The sequence below is a fragment of the Erithacus rubecula genome, assembly GCF_903797595.1.
Source record: "Erithacus rubecula genome assembly, chromosome: 15".
In the NCBI taxonomy this organism is placed as follows: Eukaryota; Metazoa; Chordata; class Aves; order Passeriformes; family Muscicapidae; genus Erithacus; species Erithacus rubecula.
Window position 1 is genome coordinate 9,484,258 of NC_136667.1, and position 25,622 is coordinate 9,509,879.

General features: G+C 38.2%; 2 protein-coding genes and 1 long non-coding RNA gene across 8 annotated transcripts in view; 2 read left to right on the plus strand and 1 right to left on the minus strand.

Moving 5' to 3' along the window:
- The window catches only part of THOC2 (THO complex subunit 2), a 49,061-nt gene extending 48,846 nt beyond the window's left edge, over positions 1-215 (minus strand). The window contains exon 1 of one of the 2 annotated variants that reach the window (XM_079318527.1): positions 14-215. In XM_079318527.1, coding sequence (XP_079174653.1) covers positions 14-75 — 62 coding nt within the window. In that variant the 5' untranslated portion in view covers positions 76-215. The remainder of the gene's footprint in view (positions 1-13) is intronic. The other variant, XM_079318528.1, reaches the window with a different exon arrangement.
- A 347-nt stretch (positions 216-562) lies between these two features.
- LOC306808222 lies at positions 563-7,373 on the plus strand. 3 transcript variants are annotated; one of them, XR_013775924.1, is made up of 4 exons: positions 563-660; positions 3,158-3,237; positions 4,215-4,268; positions 6,212-7,373. It is a non-coding gene; the product is annotated as an uncharacterized lncRNA (long non-coding RNA). The 3 variants fall into 3 exon arrangements; XR_013775925.1 differs by having other exon boundaries at positions 563-636; XR_013775926.1 differs by lacking the exon at positions 3,158-3,237 and having other exon boundaries at positions 568-636.
- Positions 7,374-8,608: 1,235 nt separating this feature from the next.
- On the plus strand, positions 8,609-25,491 carry XIAP (X-linked inhibitor of apoptosis). Of its 3 annotated transcripts, none has more exons than XM_079318537.1 (7): positions 8,609-8,729; positions 16,336-17,238; positions 18,705-18,804; positions 20,270-20,348; positions 20,938-20,971; positions 22,206-22,430; positions 23,884-25,491. In XM_079318537.1, exons 2-7 carry the CDS (start codon positions 16,368-16,370, stop codon positions 24,075-24,077), a joined length of 1,503 nt encoding a protein of 500 aa, XP_079174663.1. In that variant the 5' UTR covers positions 8,609-8,729; positions 16,336-16,367; the 3' UTR covers positions 24,078-25,491. The 3 variants fall into 3 exon arrangements, with proteins under 3 accessions (XP_079174663.1, XP_079174662.1, XP_079174661.1); XM_079318535.1 differs by lacking the exon at positions 8,609-8,729 and adding an exon at positions 15,317-15,381; XM_079318536.1 differs by lacking the exon at positions 22,206-22,430 and having other exon boundaries at positions 8,632-8,729.
- Positions 25,492-25,622: the final 131 nt, after the last annotated feature.

A 25,622-nucleotide genomic window follows, 5' to 3' on the forward strand; every position in this document is an offset into this window, starting at 1 on the left:
GGCCCGCACTCACAACTCGCTCTTGCCGCCTTTCTCCCAGTTCTTTATCCACTCAGTCGGGAGCAGCGCCGCCATCTTCCCTGTGTAGCGCCAAGGGCCCGGATGGAGCAGCGGGGCGCCGGGTCAGAGGGGACAGACGGGCCGCGAGAAACCGCGGGACGCGGCCGCGCCGTGCGGGGAGGCGGCGGGGCGGACTGCGCCTGCGCGCGGGGGCCGCGGGGCGGTGCCACGGCCGCGCGTGTGCGTTAGTACCGCGGGGCGGGGCGGGGAGCGGTGCCTCGGGCGCGTGCGCGCTGGGGCCCCGGGGGGTGTTCGGCAGTGTGTGCGCGCGTTAGAGCCGTGTTGCGGTGTGGTACTGTACACGTTAAAGCCGTGTTGCGGTGTGGCACTGTGCACGTTACAGCCGTGTTGTGGCACTGTGCACGTTACAGCCGTGTTGTAGTGCACGTTACAGGCGCGTCGCCGTGCGCTGCGCGCGCGTTGGAACCGCGGCGTGCGCGCCAGAGGCGTGGGGCGGGGTGCCCCGCGTGTCGAGTGTGCGCATGCGCGCAGGCTTCGCGCGCGTGTGCGTTGGGCGCCGGCAGCCCCCGGCCCGGCGGAGGTGCGCGATGTCTGCTCGCAGAAATGGCGAGAAGGGTAAATCCATTGAATAAATGAGCGGTTAGGAAAGGATTTGTGTAATACTTACTGTGGCGCGTTTAAATGATCTTTCCGTTACAAGCCAGTCAAGACAAACAATAATATGGATGTCGTATTCCGGGTGTCACCTCAAATGCGTGTGCCCGTTTTATTACACGTCGCTCGTCTCCAATAAGTTTCCTCAAGTTGTTCAGTGTTCACTTCGGTTGCTAACTGAGATATCAGGGCAAAAATACTCCGTTTGATCAGGAACCACGTATTTTCTTTATTTCGCCTAATATTACCTGCACATTCTCAGTCTCATACATGCTTCCTCCTCTCTGTAGCGTAAATGTTTCACAAATACGATGAAACTTCAGAAAACGGGGAGTTTGAAGTCAAATGCAAAGGTGAGGCCTCTGCTCCTGTGCCTGTATCAGCGCTGTGCTCTCTGCCTTGTGCTGGGTTCTCCGTGCTGCGCTGAAATGTGCAGCTCGCCAGCCCTTGCTGTAACAGTTTGCACTTGCAAATAGCTCTGATCACAAAGTGCAGCATTTCAGCAAATCTCTATAGCTCTGTCTGAGAGGGGGAATGGTGTTGTTTCCATTATTATCCTCAGCCAGCTCCTGCAGGCTGTATATTGTGCAGAATGCTGCTATTCTTGGGCCCTGTGAACAACACCTACTACAAGGGAATCCCTTACAGCCCCGAAACTCTGCACTGACACAAGTAATAAAGGAGGCAGATCCTCTGCTTTCCATACTTACATTTTAAATTAGATACAACCACGTTCCAGGCATACCATATGATAGAAGATACACTCTAAGTGCCTAATCTATGATAGCTTATTTTAAAAAGAAAAATTAAATAAATATATTTAAAACATATGTGTGGGTGATAAGAGGCACAGAATTGCAGGCTAAGGAATAATATGAGAGGGTGTTATAAGCAAATGCAATAAGTCAATTTAGAAGATAAGCCTAAGAGACACATTAACAGAGAACAAGAATCTAGCAAAATATATTAGGTGCAAGGATGTATGTAAGAATAGCCATGTAAGGTCTGCATGTAAAAATGTGAGATTTTGCCTTCTTGATGGGGAAGAAGAGTCGGTCATGGAGAAATGCCATAAAATAAAGCTATCAAATGATTGCAGGATGAACAAGTTAAATCCTAAATTTACTTAAAGAATCTAAACCACTTCTTTCTTGAAGTATAGTAGTAATAGAACAGGACAGGTTGAAAATAAAACATAGTACATGCAATGTAGAAATACACATGACACAAACAATTTTAAAATCTACTCTGAGAAGAGTCTGATTCCACAATATTACTATGGTACCATAAAAACATTTAGTGGTAGAATTTATATTAAATATACTCTACTTAATTAATATGCATCATATATATTACATATGAGCTCTAAAACATAGGCAGTCATGAATTTTAATAAAATAATGTAGGCAAAGCAAAATATTTTTATAATAAGTATGTAGCAATTCCTTGTCAGAGTAATATATTTTTGACACAGAGTAGTCTTTGTTCCAGGTTATAAAGTCATACTCAATTTTGACTTATCCTTGCTTTTGTTGCAAGATGTGGACATCTTTATGTAGTGAAACGTCTTTCTCAGTACCACCTGATGAATTGTGGTGAATTGTGAGAATTGTGAATTAGCTGAATTGTGAGAAATTCCTAGGTTATAAAATAAGACTTATGCTTTAGTTCTATAAACCAGCCTTTATAGTTTATTCTTCATCTTTTCATGAGGCTTTTGTGTGCTAGAAAAACCATCCTGGGCATCCTAAGATTTGTATAAAAAAGTCAGAGAACCTTGTTAAAAGCCAGCACAGTTTTGTGTTTCCTTCTGTTATTTCTGAGGTTGACATTTACCTTTCTAAATAATGGAATAAAATTTTGAAAAAAAGGAAAAATGATGCCTGCAAAGGCAGATATGTCACAGCACAGTCTTAAGTCACCTACTGTGCTGCCTGCCTGAATAAAGAAGTGCTCTGAAGGCTTTAGCCCAGCTTCATTAAAGGAAATGCCTGTGTCACCACTATGGTAACAGCTGGATAGCAGTGGGAAGTTACTTAACTGAACAGTAAATACAAGGTTTTCAAGGGTGTAGTACATTATCCAGCAAATACGTAGCTAGAAAAATATCAGTGATAATTTGATCTTATAAAAATGTATTTATTCCTGGTTTTCTAAATAAATACTACAGACATCCATTGGGAAAGCTGGAAATATACAAAAGCAGAAGAAATTAAACATCCAACAGCTCATTTCCTGTGTATTAACCAGTTCCATTGAGCTCATCTGACAAGACATAACTTTATTATCTGTTCTGAGGGTTAAACAATTGAGTCCTTTACTTTTTCTGCACAGACGATTAAAAATGACTTTTTGGAATAAAGTGCCTTTTATTATTTGGCTTTTGTATCATGCCCATGTAAGAATTAGTTGTTCTAAATTCTTTTTAAAACAGTAATTGTTTTATGATTGCTCCTGTTTGGTTTTTTTTTTTTTTCTGTAGGCATTCACTAAATTCTCACACAGAAGAAATAAATGCACAAAGAAGACATGATTCCACATTATTCAGATGATTTCCATTTGGTAAATGCTGTTTAGGCAAGTAAGAATCCTAAACATTAGCTAATACCAGCTGTTCATCTGGACAACTGAAATGAGGACCATTCTCAGACAGTGATTGTCAAACACATCTTGCAACTTTCAGGTTTTTTAATAGCTAAACCCAGTGTCACTGCATCATCCTGAGCTATAAAATGTCCCAGATTTAATTAAGATCAGTGAATGTGGAGGATCACAAAGTTTTGAAGAGCTATGCTTGTTTTCAGTTCACAGAAGTCAGCATAGTTTCAGTCAGAGTTGTTTACTTTTCTTACCACTTGCCAACACAGTCAAGAGCCAACTGTAGATGTAGTTTCCATTTCCAAACCTGATTGACCTGGATATCTTCTGGTCAAGGCTTAACTCGTCAGTTCTGTGTACATTCATGCAAGCTGGTGGTGAATAATGAAAGGCAGAAAGGCTAATTAAACTCTGCTGCATAATGCCTGTGAAGAAGGAGCTTTGTTAAAAATGGTGCTGGAAGCAATGCTGGAGTAATGTGATTAGAAGAGCATCTGGTATGAAGCAGATCAGTTATTTGCTGGACAATATGTTTCACTACTTCACTGTGTATTTCTTTACCATCAGAGCATATAGCTCTAAAGAATCCTGTTTGGTTTTTTCTGATTATCATTGACAAGGAAAGACAAAAAGACCCCTCACAAAATCTCTGTTTCAGCAGCAGTGTTGAACAACGGAGAAACCTAGAAAAACACAAAAAGGATAATTGTTTCTTTAATCACAGTATCACCAAATGGCAAAATGTTAGTGCAGGAGTGGAGATCTGTGAAGACACTTGCTGCTGGGATTTATTTGAAGAATGAGGACAAGCTGATCTAATGGGCCTTACTCCCAGCCTGTGCTGGAACCCTTGCATTGAGAGTTCCTGCTTGTCTGCTCTGAAGAATGATGGCACAATAAAAAAAATCAGTAAATTAATAAAGCAACATTTTGTCTTCCAGTGCATACATCTTCCTTGAAAATTCCATATCAAGGTCAATTACTGGGATCTCAAGGTATGTAAAGTGTGAAAATATGGAAAAAAACTGTAATTTTTACATATTTTGCTAGCTGACCAGTAACATCATCACTGGAAGTGTAATTTGGAGTCTTGTAGAGCTTTCTAAAAGCATTACACTAAAGCAAAAAGACAGAGTAAAACTTGTAAAGTGGATATTCCTGGGCTCATCTTTCAGTCATTGATCTAATAGCTGGGTATTCTTCATGATAGCTCTGTATCATTACACCTCTTGGATTACACATATCCCACAAAAATGGGATGACTTACTGTGCTCTGCTGACAAAATCCCTTTTGTAACTTTAGCCTACAGTGAACTTGTGGTCACCCACATGAAGGGTATCAGCTCCCTGGCAGAGTCTCTCCAGTGTTGGGAGAGCCAGGCAGCCCATGCTGGTGTCCCAGTAGCTCTGCAGCTTACAGTTTGTCCCTCCACCCCTCTCCTCTGGCCTTTGTGCAGAGAAGCTCTGGGTGGCTGGAGCCTCTGGGCTGGGTGCTAGTGATGCAAGAAGTGTAGGAAAACAACATTTGCAAACAGTCATCACTTATCAGTGGGTGGGCAGTACTTGCTGTTCGTCAGAGCTGTTGGTTGTGGCTGTTAGTGAAGTTGGCAGGCATTTATGCCATGGCATAGGTGCCTCATGCTGGTTTATTGCAAGAGGTTGAGGGTATTAGTGCATTGATAATGAAAGAGTATGAAGGTTTGAAGGTAAAACCTGAATTTGGTAAATCAGGCTCTTCCCAATATGGTCCATGCCCTTGTTGGGGTTGTGTACCTCAGATACCAAGTATGTTAAAATGAAAGTGTCTGTGGTTAATGATAATAATGTCAGAGAAATTATGAACCTCTACCTAAACTTGGGGTGTGCAGGCTGTTAGGAGTCAAAGAAGGTATTTCTGGAACTCTCAGTCAGGATTCATCATTCTTGATCCCAGCCTGGAAAGCAGTCTGGGACTCCTTGTCCATTGCTCTCTTCTGCTGCTGCATCTCTTTCTGATAGAGAGTGAGTTCAAGGCTAAAGGATACTTAATTAAATACACCTGCCTTTGACATATGAAGAATGTATTTTTTTAAGCTTCTACAGCAATATAAAACATTTAATAAGTTTACTCTGCTAAGATTTGGATGGTCATGTTGAGTTGCCCCCATATATAATAACTCTCAGATGTCATCAGCAAGATGTTGATGGAGGATAATTAATGAACAAAGTGATCAATTAAATGGACATGTTTGTTAACCACATCATTCCTCTTTGCTCCTCTCTGTCTCTTTTCTCTTGTCAGGACATACGTGTGGAAACATGCAGGGAATAGGCAAGCATTGCCTTGAACTTGCCATTTTTCTACTTATCATTTACCAACTTATCTACTTATCAGACATGCATAGTACCTGTGTGCCAGCACTAATATTCCAGTATAAATAGAAAACCGTGTATGTAGACATATGTCACATGATTGCTAAGTCCAAATTCTTGCCTCTAGATAGTTATTTCTTGCATTAATCAGTTCAAACAGAACTAAGATAAATCACTAGGTGCATTTTCCTCTTCATTTGGCATTTATCTTAGCTTGTCTGCACTGTGGATTGTGAAAGAATGTAAATAGTTTGTCTCTGATTTGACATCACACTGAACTGAACTGAACTTAGATGTAGTTTCAGCAGCAGCATACTGTCATCAAGGGAAGATTCAGTTTTTACAAGTTTAGATGCTCACTTTTGCACAGGCATGTGTTATCGAGTTCAGTACTGTTGCCAATATTTGATGGTTTTAGTTTTAATGAGAAGGTCATTGTCTGATCAACAATGAATTTATGAGTTATAGGAATGTTTGTCCTGCATAAGATTTCGTTGCTGAAGCTGAAAAGGCTCATCAGGTGTTTTCAGCTTTTCGTGTTTCTGTACTATAATTATGCCTCTCTTTTTCTCAAACATCCCTTTAGACTCCTCCACTGCCTTCATGAAAATGTAACAAGAATGACATTTGTCACCTGCTTGCAACAAAAAGAAAGAAGGAATCTGCAGTAAATGCTGTGGAAAAAGAGAAAGAGTGTCCTACTGTTTTGGAAGAGAGAATTAATTTGATATTCTGTGGACCAGCATACAAATGCATGGCTTTCCCATCAAATGACTGCATCTCTTCTTCCAATGGTAATGAAAGCACTGGATATAATTCAAGGGAAAAGACAGCTTTCAGACATCTGTTATGTATTAGTTATTCGATCTTCTATTGTCCTATTAATAAGAAAATATTCTTTGTCAAGTGACCATTTTGTCATTTTTCTGTATTTTATTTTCTTCTTTGCTGTACCTCAGAAATCATAGCTCTGGATTGCATGGGTTTTTATTATTCCCTTCATTGGTCTGGTACTAATGAATCTGGTACAATTGATAAATCAATGAGATGAATAGGAAATAAATTACATTAATTTCTTAGGGATTATGTCAGCAGTTTCCCATATGAACCTCTGTGACTCTTGACCCGTTGTTGACTAAACAGTTTGTGTCAAAGAACAGTGTGCTAAGTCCAGTTTATGTTTATCTGACTCAGCTTGTAACTGATTGAAAATTTTAACACGATTCTGTAAAGAAAATTTCAAAGAGACTGTACTTTTTGTATGATCTGATTTTTTCAGTTTTATCTCATTTTTTGATGGAAAGGTTTTTGGGAGACAATTTAATGCAACCTCCTGCAGGGGTGAGAGCTTTTCAATTTAAACTTTTACCATAGTTCTTGATTTAGACATCAAAACCTGAAAGTGGGTCTGCAAAATCACTTTGTGACCTCTGAAAACCATTTGCTTCATTTGGAGAGGTATCAAACCTCAACAGAGCAAGGGCCTTTGTGAAAATCACTGCGAATGAATGTATTAATAGTGTGGTATGACAAGGACTTAGAAGATTAAATATTCATGTTCACATTGCAGTATTAAGGTGCAAAAATCTTATTGTGACAAAGATTTTTAAATAAATGATCTTGGCTTTGGACTGGTGTGGAATAAGTTTAGATGGCTGTGACTCAGTACTGCAATAGAGCTGTTTGTTTCTTTGATGCTCAGCATCAGCATTGTGCTGCATCACTAAATCTGCATCACTAAATATTATGTTATAGATTGCAAATCATTCTTTTCTCAGAAGAACAGGTGGTATGTGGAATTGCATCCTAAGTTATTGAGTATTGTTGTTGATTACTGAATAATCATGATATGTTTTTTCTAATCAATCAAAGTGAGTTTTTTACTATTTCGTTATTTACCATATACTGTAGTTGTAATAACTAGAAGCTTTGAATCAAACTGAGGTCTTAGTAGGTGCTGGACAACGAAGTGAGAAGCAATCCTTATTCAAAAAGTGTAAGCTTTCAGTGTAAGCCTGGAATAGGCAAACATTCTAATACGTTGTATAATTACACTGCTTCCCCTGAAATTATCCACACTATCTGCCACAAGTCTTTGGAGATACATGATCTGAAAAAAGTAAGTCACTACTGTTGACATGCACAAGGGGGAAACCAAAGACGTTTGAGAACATTATTCCAAGTAGCTGAGTTTTCCTGAGGATAGCAGGAAGCAAGTCCCCGACATACAACCAAGTACCCTGGCTACATTAAATGTGCTGGTCAACAATAAGATCACCTGAGATTTTAAAAAAGAGGAAAAGGTAAAAATAAAATTTTAATGTTCAGGAACATCTTTGTTTTAGCCATAAGAATGATTAGATGGTTTTTGGCCACGACTACCAAAGAAAATAGCCTGAGGTTTCTGTCTGATTTGGAAAATTCAAGTCCCCAAAAAATTCTGATTTAATAGACTTAAATCATAACAAGCTGTAATTCTGCGGGGACAAGAGGTGAGAGCAAGGAGAGCGTTGGCATTAGCATTTTCCGGACACGAAACCGTCTGGAGAACGGTGACATGAAAGGGCTGCTGGAGGTGCTGAGGGAGAGGGAGCGAGGCCGGCACGGAGCTGTGAGCAGCGGGAAGTGAGGCACTAAATGGAGAAACGGAAAAAGCTGAGGAGTGGGGCCGGGGAAATTGTATGGGTTGTGGCGGCTGAGCGGGATGAGAAGCGGAACTGTGGGGACCAAAGGGGCTGAGGAAGATGAGTGGAATGAGGGGAACGAGTGGGATGAGGGGAACGAGGAGCGGGGCAGTGGGACCGAAGGAGGATGAGGGGGCTGAGGGGAACGAGGAGCGGGGCTGTGGGACCGAAGGGGCTGAGGGGAACGAGGAGCGGGGCTGTGGGACCGAAGGGGCTGAGGGGCCGCTCTGCGCTTCCCTCCCGCCGCCGCCACGCGCCGCCCTCCGCCGGCGGGAGCCCGTCCGCCGCGCCCCACCGCCCCGCCAGGGGGTGCTGCTCCCTCCCGGGCGGCGCTGAGGCTGCCGGGAGCCGCCATCTTCTCGGAGAGCGCTGCCGAGAGCGGCTCTGGCGCCGGGGATCGGGCGGGACGGGATGTGCCCGGTGAGTGCCCACGGCAGCGACGGGACCGGGGCGGCGGCGGGGCCCGGAGGCGGGCCGGGTTTCCCGGCTACCCGCGCTGAGGGCTCTCGCTGCTGCGGGCGGCTCGGCGGGGCTCTCCGCGTGCAGCGGGGGGCTCGGTCTCTCGGCTCTGCCCCCGCCCCCACGGCGGTGCCGGGGGTGCCGAGGGCCGGTGCGGCCGCCGCTGCCCCCGGCTGCGCGCGGGGCCGGCGGGAGGGGCCGGTGGCGTTGCCATGGGGACGGCGCGCCGCCGCCTGCGGGAGCGGCCGGGCCGGGCCGGGCCGGGGCTGCCCCGCCGAGCCCCGATCGGACCCTCACTGCTGCTCTTTGCAAAAGTGGAGGAAAAATTTTCTATGCTAATAGGTGCTTCTGTGGTTTCTGTGATTCTTTTTACATATTTTAATATTATCTCTCCTTGCCCGCCCTTTTATTATTTTTATTCGTCTCATCACTTTCTAGAACTGCTTCTTGTTAATAAAAGTGCAGTTTCGTTCGTTTACAGTAGTAATTAAGAATTCTGTAGGGAGAAGTTCACTCCAAGTAATTTTTTCAGGGTAAGTTCAAGCAGAACTATATAAGCACAATGCTTATATATTTCTATTTAATATTAAGTGTTTTCTGCTTCTGTACTCCTTGCCTGATGCTTCTGTCTTCGTGCTGAAAGCCTATAAGTGGGTGTAAGTACGTGTTGTGGTTTGGGTAATCTTTGAACTGTTTTTAATCTGCGTCTGCTGCAAAATGCGAATGTGTTTGTAGCATTACTTTCATTATCCCTTCACTGCTACTTTTACATTGCAATTTTAATACCAATACTTCATGTGGCTAGCTGGGAGAATTTAGTTTTCTAAATTAATACATAGAAATTAAATGATCTTACAGTAGACCAGTTTTGAAGGAAAAGCAACCAATTGCATGGAAAAACCCTCTTTTACCTTTTTTTTTTTTTTTTTTTTTTTTTTAAGCTAATACCTGGACAAAGAGCAGTATTTGCTCATTGTTTATCCTGAAGTAAAACATGTAACAGAGAAGATAATAGTGCATTATTGTCTCTAAGAAAGCAAGTTTTTGTGTGATGGCTTGGTTGGTTAAGCTTCTATTCGGATATTTTTCATTTTCTTAATTGCTTCCTTTTGCTATATACTTGATTGGTTTGCAGTTTTCTTTAAGGTCCTTGAAAGGATCCCCAACTACTTCCTTTTATGAAAAGCTTGGTACCTACAGCACTGGCCAAGAAGGGCAAAAGAATAAGTTAATGATTGTTCTGCACCTCCCCTGACTTTGACCTTTGCCACAGCAGCAAAAGTGGAAGAATGCTGATGAGGAGGGTTGGCTGCGGGTTTTTTTGACTGCTCCCACTGATACCAGACAGACTTGCATTTGTTATCAGAAAAGTAAGGAAATATGTATTCATATCTCCATTTTAGAAGTATGAGAATGGATTTCATTCAGGCCATGTGTACCTGTGATAGGAGTTCTCTCTGTTGCTGTCCTCCCAAGGTGGATGGTGCAGCTGCAGGGAGCTGAAGAGTTCCAGAAATCCAATACAGAATTTCCTAAGAGAGAGAAGTCTGGATCATGGGATTTAATTCTGTCTGCTTTACATTCTTTCTCCTTTTTGCTGCCCTCTAGTTTTTAATTCCAGGGTTTTGTTTTGTTGTCTTTGGATGCTCTGGAGTATCCCCAACTTAGGTCCCTGCTAGTTTTAGTAAGACATCTACATTTCAGACTTTCCCTGACCTCAGACTCTTTCAGCTTTAGATTATATTTTAATTTGGATTTCTTGGCCAAGGGAGAGGATTTAATTTCTTTTTTGTCATGGCTTTGAAGTTGTGGCTTCATAAACAATGCTGAAGGTTATGTGAAGAAGGTTTTTAACCTCTTTTTTTTTTGTTTTTTTTTTCTATCAACAGGAATGTCAATATTGATATTTATTCTAAAGATTGGTGGGAAATAGCAATGAAACCAGTATCTGTTTTGATTAATCCATTGCTATACTTGATCTTATTGGATACTAATTCCTTAGGGAAAACTGTTTAAAGTACCTGTTTTGTTTCACAGTGTACATTCCTTTGTTGCTTTTCATTTTTTATAGCATGGGGTCTTTTTTACAGAGTTCCAATCCAAAATATTCTGAGCATGATGATTTAAAGTCAGGCTTGAGAAACCACAAGATTTTTAAACATGAAAAATGTAACTGTGTGTGAAGACTGAGAGGCTGTTAAGATGAAGAAGGCATGCTGCAAAGCTTGAGTGTCACTCCTATCATATCAAATGTAGAATGAAGCTGCACATGTCTTGCAGATCATTGTCCTCCCCTTCAATGATTTGGATAGTTTCTTATCAAATAGAAAAGCAATCCAACTGTTTTCAACTTTCATATTGCGTTTTGGGGAAAATATTAGAATTAGTTCCCAAGTCATCTCCATTTCCCAAAAAAAAAAAAAAAAAAAAAAAAGATAATCCAAGAGAGATTTCCAAGTGTACAGGATAGTGAGGGATGTGTGTGTGTAAATGCACACACTTTATATATAACCGTATGTATGTATGTAGGCAGATTCATCCTGTTCTTTACTAGTGAAACATTCCTGCTGTGACAGCAGAAAGCATCAGGGTGCTCTTGTGTCAGCTCACAGCTGAGTGACTGTGAGAGGTGAGTTCAGCCTGGCTGCTGTGGGGAGCAGCACTGGAGGCAGGAACGCCCTAGCCAGTGGGTGAGGCAGGAGGTGCTGGTCTGGTGCTTCTCCAGCTTTGCCTTAGAATCCAGAAGGTTCAGCGGTTTTGCTGTGGCATGAATCATTTTGTTGTAGCTGAAGTTTCTTGTCATAATATCTTCGTGATGAAAAATGCCCTTGTTATATTTTTCTTCAACTAGAAGTTTAAATTATTTGTGAAAGAAAGTTATAGCACTAAAAGCTGAAGCACAGCTCATACTCAGGAAAGGAGATGCATCTCAGGGCACTGCAGATTTTAATAGGCTTTTTTTACTACTGGCTGTTCTTTTTAATAACCTCTGTTGACTCAGTAGTGGTTTATTTGTTTGTTTCTTAGCCACAGGAGCAGTATCTTACTTGGGCTACAGCATGCCAGTTTTTCCTATAGCAGCTGGTATTTACTCTTTCCTTCTCATACATACAGCTGAAGTTCTGGTGACATTTTATTTGGAAGTTCTCAAAATTATTTTTTTTCTCTGCCCTTAGCAGCCATCAATCCATCTTTTTTTTTTTGTTGTTTATTTCTCTATTCCATACCATATGACTTCTTCATGAAGTAAAATGCAGTGTGAAAATATTTCTCAAAATGGTATGTTTCTGTTTTGAAGACAGGGAGAACATAAAAGTCTTTGTGCCTTAAGTCAAAAATTGGGAGGGTGTAATAGCCTACTATAACCCTAATCAGCTGACTGACTTCCTGTGATGACAAACCCTGATGGGAGGCTAAGTAGGACCTGTTGGAAGAACAGACAGATAAAGCTGAGCTGATAGGATTATGTAAGCTTTGGCACTGAATCAGGAGGCATTTTGTAGATGCATACCCTGTTTCTAAATTAAATCAAATAAATCTAACCAGAACTCTTTTTTAAAAAATGGCTATTGATAATTAGATGCAAATATGGTGAAATTTGAAAATGCTGTTTAAATAGATAATGTTTGTGGTCATTTTAATCTTTATAAGTAGATTTTCAGTTAGCAGCATGCACCTTCCTTGATCTAATTGCAGCTGAGCAAGCAGAAACTGAAGTTCATTGAAGTGACATATGCATAATCTGTGTGTCAGCTGGTACAGTATGTTCTGTTTGATATTTACTTGGTGTACTACTCACATTTCAAAATTCAGTCAACAATAAACACTAACATGTACCCTTTAGTTGGGAACATGAGGCTGTGCAAGTGTATTTCTGACTTGGAGGTTACTGTCATGCCAGTCATGTAAAAGAATTAAAAATAACTCCCTATAATGCCAATATAGTTGGAGGTTAAGGATGAAATAATCATATCTAGTAAAGTATACTTGAAAGGGAAAAGTGAGTTTTGTGCTTTTCCTTTGAAGCTTTTCAGATCTAGACAACATGATTATGTTGTATTTTTGCATAAAATCAATACCTGTCAATATTTTTAAATTTGAACTAAACATGTTTGTTTTGCAGATCCTCAGTGTACAATTCTGCATTTAGAATAAGTTAACATTTTTGCTATATATTTTTGCCTCCACATTTTCTTCAGAAACATGATCAGTAGGCTATATAAATTGGTAATTCATCTTGAAAGAGGGTGGTGTCTTGTGGCACATAACCTTCAGATGTTTAAAAGCAGGATTAAACTTGGCTCAGCTTCTGGAAGCCTTTCAGGCTAAAATAGACTTTGTTTACTGTATGAAAAAATACATAATGCTTCAATAATAGTTAAAATATCTGGGTTTTATAAGTGAAGATGATCTTTAACATTTCTGGACCTTTTACCTTTACTTCATATACAAATGGCTGAATTAACTTTAGTATACACAGAGTATACTCTGACTTGAGTTGGCTACTGGTATATATTGTAAAGTCTTGTGTGCCCATCTTAGGTGGCAGTTTTTTGTGAATTTATGTTTCTTGGCTGTAAATTGTTCAAAAATTTACCCTCATTTTTCTGCTGCAGTTAATATCTGTCTGAGTTCTGTTCTGATGCCAGATACTGTTCTAAATCATTATTCCAACTAACTGGAGTTAAACAACTGTTAAAGAACCTGTGCAGAAGTACTCTTCCTAAGCTATCTGTAATTTTATACTTTTACACTTTTAGCAGTTATTTGAAATAGAAATAATTGAACATGATACTTTATTTCGAGTAGTACTAGTGTTGTATGTAAAACTGTACTTAGACAAGGAGTTTGCCTCAACGCTTAATAAAGATGTTTCTCATAGATAAAACTAGTGAAATGTAAACCCTCCGTGTTTCAAGGGGCTGTTGGAAGGGAAGGGCTTCATAGTGTGACTGGAACCTTATCTCTACCTGGGAGGGAGTGGTCTTACTTCTGTCATTGCAATAATTACACTTGGCTTTGAGAGCCTTTTAGAATGATAGTTGAACCTTTCTGCTCCAAGTGATCATGATTAAGTTATGTGGTTGATATAATTTGAAAAAGCTAGTTCATATTATGTGAAAATTGATTGGTTGTGATTGTACCTTCTGTGTCAGTACTTATTGCTTTCTTGGTATGTGCTTTTCATACTGTTTTGATTGTGAGGATTGACTCCAGGCAAATATTTTTATTATTACCATGGGGAGGGCATGATTTCTTTTATATTCACCATGTTAACAAGATTTTTAAAGTATTCATAGCATTGTAGAAAAAACTAATGTACATAAACCAAAAAATTAAAATGTAAAAAAATTAAATAGGAAGATTTTTTTCACTGTTTCTGAACCAATTTCTATATAAACACAATAGAAATAGAGGTATACTGCTATTCATACAGAAAAAGCCATATACATTTTTTTTTCCAATGGACAGTTTGAGAAGGAGTCTCTGAAGGATGTGAGGTAGGCTTTGTTTGTGTTCTTGTAGAAAGTCTTTCAGGCATGCAGATAATGCAGCTAACTGGTTTTGAGTAATACCAATTCTTACATGAATGCAGTGTAGTCGTGATAGAGGCTTAAGGTCACTTGAGAGCTTTACAGGAACATTTCTAAAGGCTTTAAAGTAAAGTTATATAAGGAAATAAACATGGGCAATAAACATGAAAGCTTTTAAGTTTTCACTATAAAGACAATTATTTTCAATTTATGTATATACATACATATTAAAAATTGCATGTTTTATGACAAATTTCACATTACTGAATGTAATTACTGGTTTGGGATTTTTTGCCCATCAAAGTCAAAACAGGCATATACGTCAGAATTGTAGGTCAGTCAATGTAATTTATTCAGATGCTGTTTTTGAATTTGCTAAGCTAAAATAGAAAGCCACAGTATAATTTCTAGTACTATTACATTAGTCATGAACTGATGGACAGAAGGAATTAAAGCTGCTGCTCAGAGGTCTTGTGTCCATGTTTACATGAAGCACCCATGCCAGGTGTCTGACATCACGTTTTCTCCACCTGCTTATAGCTTAATTGTCTTTGTCATCTTGGCAGAGGATGCAGCAATCCTGCAATATATAGGCATTTTAATTTCCCCCTCCCTTTTCTGAACCCTAAAAAACATTTTGTAGAAGCTAAATCTGGTGTTATAGAAGTAATCATTGTAACATCTGAATTGATATTACAGAATATACAATCAATATTAATGCAGGTCTTGAGGAAGCTATATTTTTCTGTGCTGGCCCACATTGTGTAGACTGGAAATAGATATATTTCAGGATTCCTATAAAAATGGAGAAGAATACTTGTTAAGTATATACTCTATTCTTCCTTCTATGCCTTTCTTTTTACTAATTGCTGAATTATTACTGCTAAGATGTTTATTTGGGCAGTCTCATTATAATTTAATTTACCACTCCAAGATGTGTATCAGCAACAGCCAAGACTTTTTCAGTTAGTAGTATCACTGCACTTGTCTGGACAAGAGGTGAATGTTTACTGTACTTTGTTTCATCTATGTTGATGAAGGTGATGACTGTCAATTGTGGTTCTTGCACAGGACCTGCTGTGAGTCAAGTTGCTTTGATTCATCAGCAAAGATGGGGCTTGTTTGAGTCCTTAGCAGCCTTCTAGCACAGAAGGGACTCGAGGCAGGTCTGGTAGCTGGTACTCACAGTGGAAAAGTATAGGCAGGGGTAGGAATGTGTGACAGGTGCTGAGAATGACATTCCTTTGGCGAGGATGATGATGGCAGAGGGACAGGAATTTTTGTAGAGGATGTAGGCAGGGTGTGGAAAAGTGGAAGCAGTATGCTGGGCAGTAGTTCTGGGTAGTCCGAACACAATGATCTTGAAAGCAATGCCCCAGTGAAATAGCTGATAGTTTATTTCATAAGGTATTTTGCTAAAATGTAAATTGAGGTATGTCTTTACAATATAACATAAGTAAAAAAACTTTTTTTCTTTTTGATAACAATTTTACCAGTTGCTGCCCACCTGTAATGGGCATGGAGGTCATGGCATTCATATGAGGATAATATATAGTTGTGTTTGAGAATTGAGCTCTAAAATCTTGCAACTGTGGTCTGGCTCAGATCAGTATTTTAAATTTAGTAACTTTATTTTTCAGATTCAGAAGCCTTTTGGCCAGGTTTTGAAATTTGTTAAAGTATTTTGCTGATTTCATTCTTGCAATCTTTACTAAGAAATACAACATATTTTTAAAGCTGTAAACCTGTGTGTTCTTCAGGTAAATGTTTATGGGCCTCTAAAGCATCTTGATCTTTCTGCTTTTCTTCACAACTTTTTTATTGTTTTGGTTTTAATTCCTTAGTGTTTGTGTGTGGTGGGTAATGCCTGTATGTGGTGGGTAATGCAGGCAAGGGTGAAATGGAGGAGAAGAGGAAAAGTTGTTATTTTAATACATAAAGGATGTTACTTGAATTTATCCAGCTTCCAGGGTTGTATATGGGTATGATCTACCCTTCTGTCTGGGAAATTAAAACATGTATTCTTTGTTTAGGAAATCTAAAGGAGAGCCCTGTTTATGAAGAGATGATGTGTAATGTCCCCCAGAACTCAGAAGCTTGTGCCTCTGCAGACACTGACAGTGCCCAGGAATGGGCACAGGAACACGACCGACGGGCAACTTTCGTTGGGTTTCCGCAGGGCTGCCCTGTTTCCGTGCCAGCTCTGGCACAAGCTGGCTTTGTTTATACTGGAGAAGGTGACAAAGTGAAGTGCTTCAGTTGCCATACAACTATTGAAGGATGGGTGCCTGGGGATTCTGCACTTGAGAGACACAAACAGCTTGCCCCCAACTGCAAGTTTATTACTGAATCTGCTCATCTGGAAAATAACATGGATCCTGTTGCCCAGAACTCGGAGAATAGAACTGAAAATGGTACAAGTGATTCAGCCCTCCCATGTGCTCTGGATGACCCTGATGTGGAGGCAGATTACCTTTTGAGAACTAGGCAGGTTGTGGATATGTCAGATACTTTGTATCCTAAAAACCCTGCTATGTGGAGTGAAGAAACAAGATTAAAGTCTTTTCACAACTGGCCCCCCAATGGCCAGTTGACACCACAGGAATTAGCTAATGCTGGATTTTATTATACAGGTGTTGGTGATGAAGTGGCATGTTTTTGTTGTGGTGGAAAATTGAAGAACTGGGAACCCACTGACAGGGCTTGGTCAGAACACAAGAGGCATTTTCCCAAATGCCTTTTTGTACTGGGCCAGGATGTTGGAAATGTTTCAAGTGAATCTATTCCTTCTGAGCTTGGAATAAGTGGTCTGAACAATGCACAGCAACCAAGGAATCCCTCTATGGCAAAATATGGAAAACGTTTACAAACATTTTCATCGTGGATATATCCTGTTGACAAGGAGCAACTTGCAGAAGCTGGATTCTATAGCGTAGGTAAGCCAGACCTTGAAATAACTAATACCTTTTAAAAAGGTACATGAGGAAGTGTCTCGTTATGAAAAAAAAAGTCTCTTTACTCTGTAAACTTCTTTCCACAGTTCTTATGTAAAATTGCATACCTTGTATCTTATGTTTCCTAGCAAAGCATAGCCTTGATCAGAAATTTGTTCTTGGCAGTAAACCAGCCAAGTATTTTTCTTGCCTGTTAGAACCTTTGTGATGCATCTTTTGCAATGACAATTACTTGAGTCAATATTTTTAAAAGACCTTAGGTGCAAGGAATGGGCCCGTACAAAAACCTGTACAAAAGACAACTCAGGTTGTGTGCTATTGTTCTTGAGTTAACATGAGTTTGCATTATCATGGCATGTGGACACCCAAACCCAGCAAATACTACTATTGTCTACTTTATGGAGACAGTGGTAGCAGTGGAGGAACCTTTACTCTTAGGTGTGTAGTGTTTGATTTGGATATAACACCGTCTCTGTGTGTTGGTTTCTCAGTTAGATGAAATTGCACAGTACTGTTAAAGACCTTTGAAATTCCTCACTGAGAGATACTGTACGAGTGCAAAGTGTTGCTCTTACTTGGTCACAAGGAAAAGGGGATTATCTGAGATAATTTCTTGCTCTCATCTTACTTGACTTTTCTCTTAGTAGGTCTCTGAACTTTGCAGTATGATTCTCTTTATTTTACTTAATAAATAAAGTGTTCATAAATAAAATCTTTGCTATATTCCTGTATGGGTTATAAATGGCAAAGTTTTTGCCCAGTAGATTTATTTTATTGATTTCTTATTGGGTTCATAAAAGTACTGAAAGATCTGTATGGTGAAGTTGTACTAACTGGGCACCAGCTTATCAGACCAATGGCTCTTCAGGTGACTTCTGTGAAAACTGTTTCCTTTGGCCAGGGAAGAGTTTAACTCTCTAGGGAAACACTACCCATATCTCCTCTCATTCCAGTAAAACAGTATTGAAGCACTTTCTGGGGCAGTCTTAGATCACAGTAGGCACAGTGCTAGAATAGAGAGGATGCAGTTCTCAGCTGGTTTTGCTATTGCTGGTTGGTGCCTGTTGATCTTAATGGGAAATGGAGGACCACAAAGCCATGTAAACAGCTCTCATTCTTTGTGACAGACATCTTCAGGCCTTGTTTACCATTGGATTGAGTTCCACGGGAATAAATTATTTTCAGCTTCAGTTTTTTATCTGTATAAAATTACGAAAATAAACTCAGGGAACTTGTTTCTCTTATTTTGTGTTTCTTTAAGTTTTAATTCTCCCCTGAACATTTGTTTCAATTCATTTGTGTTGTCCTCTATTAAAATGAAGTTATTTTCAGTTGAAATTGTAAATCAGTAAAATAAATACTTCTTTTCTTAACAGAACATTTTAGTTGAAAACTTGGTATTTATGCCTTCATAAAGTATGTAACTTTTTTCTTGTGTGTTTCCTCAGGTAATGGTGATCACGTTGTGTGTTTCCATTGTGGTGGAGGATTGCAAGAATGGAAGGAAAATGAAGATCCTTGGGATCAACATGCTAAATGGTTTCCTGGGTAAGGTATCTCTTTGTTTTCTTGGTGTGTGTCTGACTCTTATTTACAGTACATTGCATTTTAATGACAGAGCATACTAATAAAGGCTTGAGAAGGTTGAATCTAAACACTGTTTAGATTTATGCAAATAATTTTATGTTGTCTTATTTGTAGTGTTATTAAAGGGAAGATACCTGTGTCTGAATTTAACAGACACTTGCTTTCTCAGCAAGAAGAATGGTGTAGTTTTGTCAATATGTATCTGAGGGTTTTTTCTTGTTATCCAAGTGCTACATTGTAATGGTATTTTTAATAGCTTGGTACATGTAAAAGTTTGTAGCTTATACCAAGATACAAAATTATTAAACAGCAGCAGAGCAAACATACCTGAAGATGGTAGTGGCATGGAATGTAAAATATAGTTCTCTCTGATTTGAAAGGATTAAGGATTCCAGACAATAGTGTAGTAGTAGTACCAGAAGTAATATTTAGAAAGACTGCCAATGTCTGAAATCTCTTCTGAGGAAAGGAAGAATAGTATGACTCAGTAGTTCTCACAAGTGGACGGAAGCCATCCAAATATACAGACTTAGTTACTGGTATAATATTGATAAAATTAGTGTTTTTTATGCATTAACTCCCAAATTTATCTGCTGTGGTGAAAGGCTGTCTGGAAGTTGGAGGTTGGTATTTATGCATTAGCTGTTCCCTTTTTTCTGGTACAGGCAGATTTTAATGATTAGCTTCTGTGACTTCAAAGAGACATGACTCCAAGTTTTTAGTGTGGTGCAGTGAATAGTTAAGGAATGTTTTCTTGCTACCTTTCACTCCTCTTTTATGGGTTTGATTTTGGTTTAGGTTGTTTAGATAATGTCAGGTTTGATTACATCCTCTCAGATCATAAAGAGTCTTTTCTGTTTGGTTGGTTTTTTCTTTGCACACCAGCCTCAGTGGTGGTGTGTCACTCTCACAGCAGCTGTCTATTCCTGAAGGTAGTGAAGTGACTGCTAGAGCTGGACAGCTCTTGTCAAGGAGTTATGACATCCCCTAAATCTTCTGGTAGAGAAGAGCTCTGCCCAGTAGCTAAGACTGGTTGGAAAATAATGAAGGAAAGCACAGAAGGCACCTGTCTGACCAGTGACTGTTTGCTTTCATTGTGAAAGACTGAAAGAACCAGTATTTTAACATAATGTTTGTTTTTTATTTGAGCGAGCTTTTACTTTTAGAAATCTATGTCATGAGCCATCTTGGCCAACAACTTTCATGCTCTCTTTTTCACCAGAAATATGAGAAAGATAAGTACTGCTTAATTATTCAAGCTGTTCTTAGAAATATTACAGTGACATCACAGATGCTGACTAAATATTTAGAGATTTTAAAAGTAGGCAATCTATATGATGGAGGAAATTTATCAAACCTTCCATAGTTACAAACAAATTTTTGCTACTAATGCAGGTCTATTAAATCTAAATATTCTTATTTTTAGGTGCAGATTTGTGAGCAAGGAAAAGGGGATAGAATTTATAAATAATGTTCACTTAAGAGATGGATGTAGAGATTCAACAGTAAGTTTCTTGCTTATTAATCATTTTGTTAAAATAGAAAAAAATCAACATAGTTTTTATATGAAGTTACCTTTTAATTACGTGCCTATCATTTAATCCTCCTGCTACTTTCATTGGCAGAAAGTGAAAGAATTGTAGTATGTTTTGGTTCTGTCAATCAGAGTATACCCATCTCCTAGTTCTCCATAGCTGGATTATGGATCACAGCCATGGCACCTTGTGAATTTTGTATATTGGATACTGAACAAGTGCCTTTTGTTTTACAGCCTGGAAACCTAAGGTTTATGATGAATAGTAGCAGATACATTTTCTTTTCTTGTTAGTAGAGCATTATTAAACTTGTGTATAGTCACTAAAATGTAAAACTGATAATGTTTTAGAATTTTGTAGACTAAGAATGTGCATATGAATATTACAGAGATGGGTTAAAATCATAACAAAATACTGATCATTTTGTTCAGAGCAGATTAAATGGTTTGTCACTAAAATAACATGAGATCAAATAGCAATTTTTTTATTTTGTAACTGTATGCATTTCCTTCTACTTTCTCCAGAATTGTAATTTGGTTTTTTTATATTTCACTTTTAGACAAAAGCTGCTGAAGGGACAATACTTCCTAAAGGTATCTGTTTAAAACAAACATCCTCCCCCTCATTTTGGAATATCTCTATTTGAATGTATAGTGACAGGAACAGTTAATTTTAAAAATAACCTATTACATTTCAAAATAAAGCACAACAAGCAAATTGTTGGATGATTTCCATTGCTTCTAAAGAACTGCAGAAAAAAATTTATTTCTCTTAGAGGAAATATAATTGTAATTTGGTAAATATTGTAAAGTAAAACTTGTGAACTGTGGAAGAAGTTTTTATAGGATGCAGTTTTATTCGATGCAGTGAGTGTGCATCAAATATTGAGTTTGTAGTGCAGTGGGATGAATGTTACAGAATACTGAAAAGAAACAGCCCTTTTTCATGAGACAGGAAGAGTGGGTCTGTTCAATGGCAAGGACTAGGAGGCTGAGCAAGCTGAAGCAGTTTATTATGTCATCCAGTATTACAAATTCCTGCAATGCTTTTCACAAATACCAAGCAATAAAAAGACAAAACAGTTAAAGGGGTAGCAGGAGGCCAGAGGAGCAGCTTCATGCCAGGGAATGGGAGCTATTGCTAGTAAAGTGGCTACACAAAACCTGCTTAGAAATCTCTCCCATACTGCTCATTTATGAGAGTGAAAATAAAAGAATCTTATAAAAAATAAAGTCATCGTTTTTAAAAATGAAAAACTGAAATATTTTGCTCTTGGAACAACGTTGATAAGTAAAAGGAAGGGGAAGGTCCAACAGACTGAATAATGGTTTCCCCAAATAGTGTTGTGTCTTACCATGGATAGACCTGCTTGCTTGTCAATGGTGCTGTGTTTTGGTTTTATAAACTCAAATTATTTATTGGTTTCTCTCAACATATATATGAGGTTTTTTTCTTCCTCGAACGTTCTTTATCCATTGTGACTTGCAATTTTGGATGAATTTCATTTAACATTCAGCTACAAAATTTGTGATGATAGTTACATGAGACGAGTTATTTAATTTGAAGTAGTTGATTTGAACAGCAAAACAAGAAGGATTTCTGTAATATAAATAGATGAAGAGAGAAAGCTGGGGAAAGCTAGGATAGAAGAAATCTCAAATCTGCAGTCTTTACAATAAGCAAAATTCTCAAATTGGAAATATGGTTCCTTTGGCTACATATTTGTTTGCAAGTATGTGTCTTAGAGTACTGTAGTCAATACTGTCAGATAATCAGATTCATCTTTCTTAAAGTGTTTTTTTGTTTGTTTTTAATTTCTTGTTTTAGATGATCTCTTACAGAATCCTTTGGTACAAAGTGCCATAGCCATGGGTTTCAGTTTGTCTGAGATTAGGAACACCATGGAAAAGAGATTGCAGATGACTGGAGAAAGTCACACATCTGTTGAGGATCTGGTAGCAGACTTAAGTGCTCATAAAGAAAATACAAGGGAAGAAGAACCAAATGAAATCCCAGTTGAGCAAGATGAGCTTATTCAGTTACAAAACCTCTGTGTGTACTTTCATATTAGTTCTTTAGTCTGTGAAATATTTTTTAATGTTATCTGTTTGTTCTACTCTCTGATCCCAGTCTTACCTATGGTAAACTTACAGTATTTTAAATTAAAATTGAAGACATTTGGTTTGGGACTTTAAAAAAAAAAAAAAAGCCCTGAACAAACAGGGTGTTAAAATATTTGAGTGTAGCAGCATTTATAAATATCATCTCTAAAATAAGTAGTATTGGTATCTCAGAGATGACAGTCACTCAGACACTGACAGTCTAGTGTGCTTCTGGGAAAGGTTGTATATGCTAACAAAAAAAGCCAAAATTGTTGTGACAATTATATTTAAAAATAAAAGCAAGAATAACTCCAAGAATATAGTTATAAGACAAACTATAGATGTGGCAAAATGAAATAGACACAGGGACACACTCATATTCAGTGTACTCAATAGCAAAAATTCCCAGTGGGAGGGGCATTTATTTTGCAGTATATAATTTTGCTTGGGGTAGGAGTATTTTCATTCTTGGCCAATAAGAAAAAGTGTGCATCTAAATGGTGTTTCTGTTCAGTTATTTATATTACAGCTTTGCTGGGACATGCAAGTCATGCTCAGAAAGCCTTTGTGGTGCATTCTGCAAATAGACCAAACCCAGGTGTTCTGATTCAGGAGACTTGCAATTTAAGACAAGCATATGGGTGAATTCATAGGGGGAGCAAAGACCATCTGGTTGGCATGATAAGCAGAGATCTTACCAACCCACTCCTTTTAATAAGATTTTTAATAGGACATTGTGGGGGAAGAAGAACTTGCAGTGCAGCTGGACCTTATTTTGGTGGTTGGCTGTGCAGAGCTTCCCCCAAGTGGCAGGGGAAGGTGTTTGAATTTTGTATTTTCAAATGGGGCATATTGGAATAATAAAGAGCTCATGTACAATGCCAGATTGACTCTTTCTGTGTTACAGATTTTAAGCTTTTTGAAATATGGGCATTTTGAAAATGGGGGCAGGCAAGGAGGTCACATCCTCATTTTTCTCATTGGAAAAACTCAGAAAAAGAAAATCCAAATGACTTAACCAATAACAAGGAACCTTTCTTTCACCTTCTGATGAAAATTTTGGGAAATTTTGTCAGTGAGAGGTCTGTGAAAAGAATGGTTCCTGATTGAAATATGCATATCCTAAATTCTCTAGGTAATTCAAGCTCTTACAAATGCAAACAGATACACTCCCTGCTTGCATTAGCCTGGGAGATGTAATGGGATAGAAGGGGAAATCAAAAAAGAGGATTCCATGCTGCAGCCAGGATTCCTTTCTCTTGTAGTTTTTCTTTGTTCTTTTTAAGGCTGTGACCTTTAAATCATATGAAAAAAACCTTGTCCTTGTGTGTAAAGAGAAATAAAAAGAATGTGATTCAGTGGCAGTAAGTATGTTAACTTCTTTTTATTTCTATTTTCCTTAGACCTCAGTACTGAAGAGAAGTTAAGACGTTTGCAGGAAGAAAAGCTCTGTAAAATCTGTATGGCTAAGGACGTGTCAGTTGTCTTCATTCCCTGTGGTCACCTAGTTGCCTGTAAGGAATGTGCTCAATTACTTAATGAATGCCCTCTGTGTCGTTCAGATATTATGAAAATACAGGAAATTTTTATGTATTAGTGAAATGCACAGCACTATGGATGCAAATGTTTCCTGTTTAAATACTCCAAAAATGTGTAACATAATTGAAAAAATGCAGTTAATTCCAGAATGTAGCCATATGGCAGGATTTAGATTTTTCTGCTGTCAAACTCTACACATTTTAACACTTTACAAATTCTTTTCCTTTAAGTGAATTTTTGTATGTAATAGCAGTATGTATCAAAGGCAAATATGTATATTTTGTAACTTCAGTTCATAGACCTGATATGGGAAAGCCCAAGTCATGTAAACCTTTATTTATGTGATCATTCCTTTGCTTCACTTTGTTAGGACTTTGTGTCACTGAAGTTTGTGCAAATAGAGTTGTACAAAGACCCTGTCACTATATAAAATTTGTAAATAATTTAATTAAAAATATAATTGTATACATGTATATTATACCTGATAAATTCAGCTTTTTGAAAGTTACGTAGGAGTGAAAATAGGCCTTTTTTTTTCTGTAACTTTGGTTGTGACATAATTCAGATAATACACATAAACTTGCTGCTGTAACATTATGGTTACTTCTGCTATTTTGTAGATTTGTATGTTTTAATTTAATTCCTGTCTCCATATCTATTTTTCTGGTTGAGATGTGTAAATTGTTTTCAGTAAACTGGTTTTAGCCATCTGTTTTTCCACAAAGATCCATCTTTATAAAATGTACATTAATTTTAATTATTAAAAGAGAACTCAAGAGAAATGAGGTTTTATGTACCCTGTGCCCTTCATGAGAGTAGGCTCATTTTAAATTTGCCCCCTACACAAAAAGATGTCCAGTTTGGCATTTTTCTTGGTTTTTTTGTTTTTTTAACACAGCATCATCCCACCTGATTTATTTATCTTCTAATGCTTTGCACTGCTTTGTATTTTATATTTCATAGGAGAAGATTAAACTTTATCTCCTAGAAAATGCTTTTTTAAAAAAGCAGTGTTAGAAATCTTAATACCAATGTTAGAAATATTTCATTTTTGTTCATGTCAGTTTGCAGCATTTAAATTTAAAGGATAACTATTCTAATGAGAGCCACCTTAAAATACTTAAACTATTTCTTAAACTGATCCTCCATTTCTGATTTTGAAAGTATCACAGCCTTGTATTTAAATACAGCTGTTTTATGGTCGCTGCTTAATTAGTCACTTCCTTTTTTGTGGAACTACTGATATCTTCTATATATATATTTTTAAGTTCTACACATTAATTTTGGAATATAGACAATACAGAACATAGTTTTTCATGTTATAAAAGTTTTGAATACACAGAAATGTATTATCTACCTTTTCTATTTTTTTAAATCTGTGCTGTGTAATGGCATGAATATTTAAAATAAAGTGCAACTCAGACATTCCTTGATCAGTGTATTTGATTCTCACATTAAAAAAAATAACAGAAGCCTGCTTTCTGTTGATTTTTTTTTTAAATTAAACTTATTAATTTATCCTGAGTGTTATTAAGGATAATGGATATATTTTAATCAAAGAGGAAATAAAATCTATTGTTTGTATAAATCAAAGTCTGTTAAT

Coding starts and splice junctions, on each gene's coding strand:
- XIAP (XM_079318537.1), top strand. CDS start 16,368: ATGATGTGTAATGTCCCCCAGAACTCAGAAGCTTGTGCCTCTGCAGAC. Junction 17,239..18,704: donor AGCTGGATTCTATAGCGTAG/GTAAGCCAGACC, acceptor GTGTTTCCTCAG/GTAATGGTGATCACGTTGTG. Junction 20,972..22,205: donor AGGGACAATACTTCCTAAAG/GTATCTGTTTAA, acceptor TTCTTGTTTTAG/ATGATCTCTTACAGAATCCT.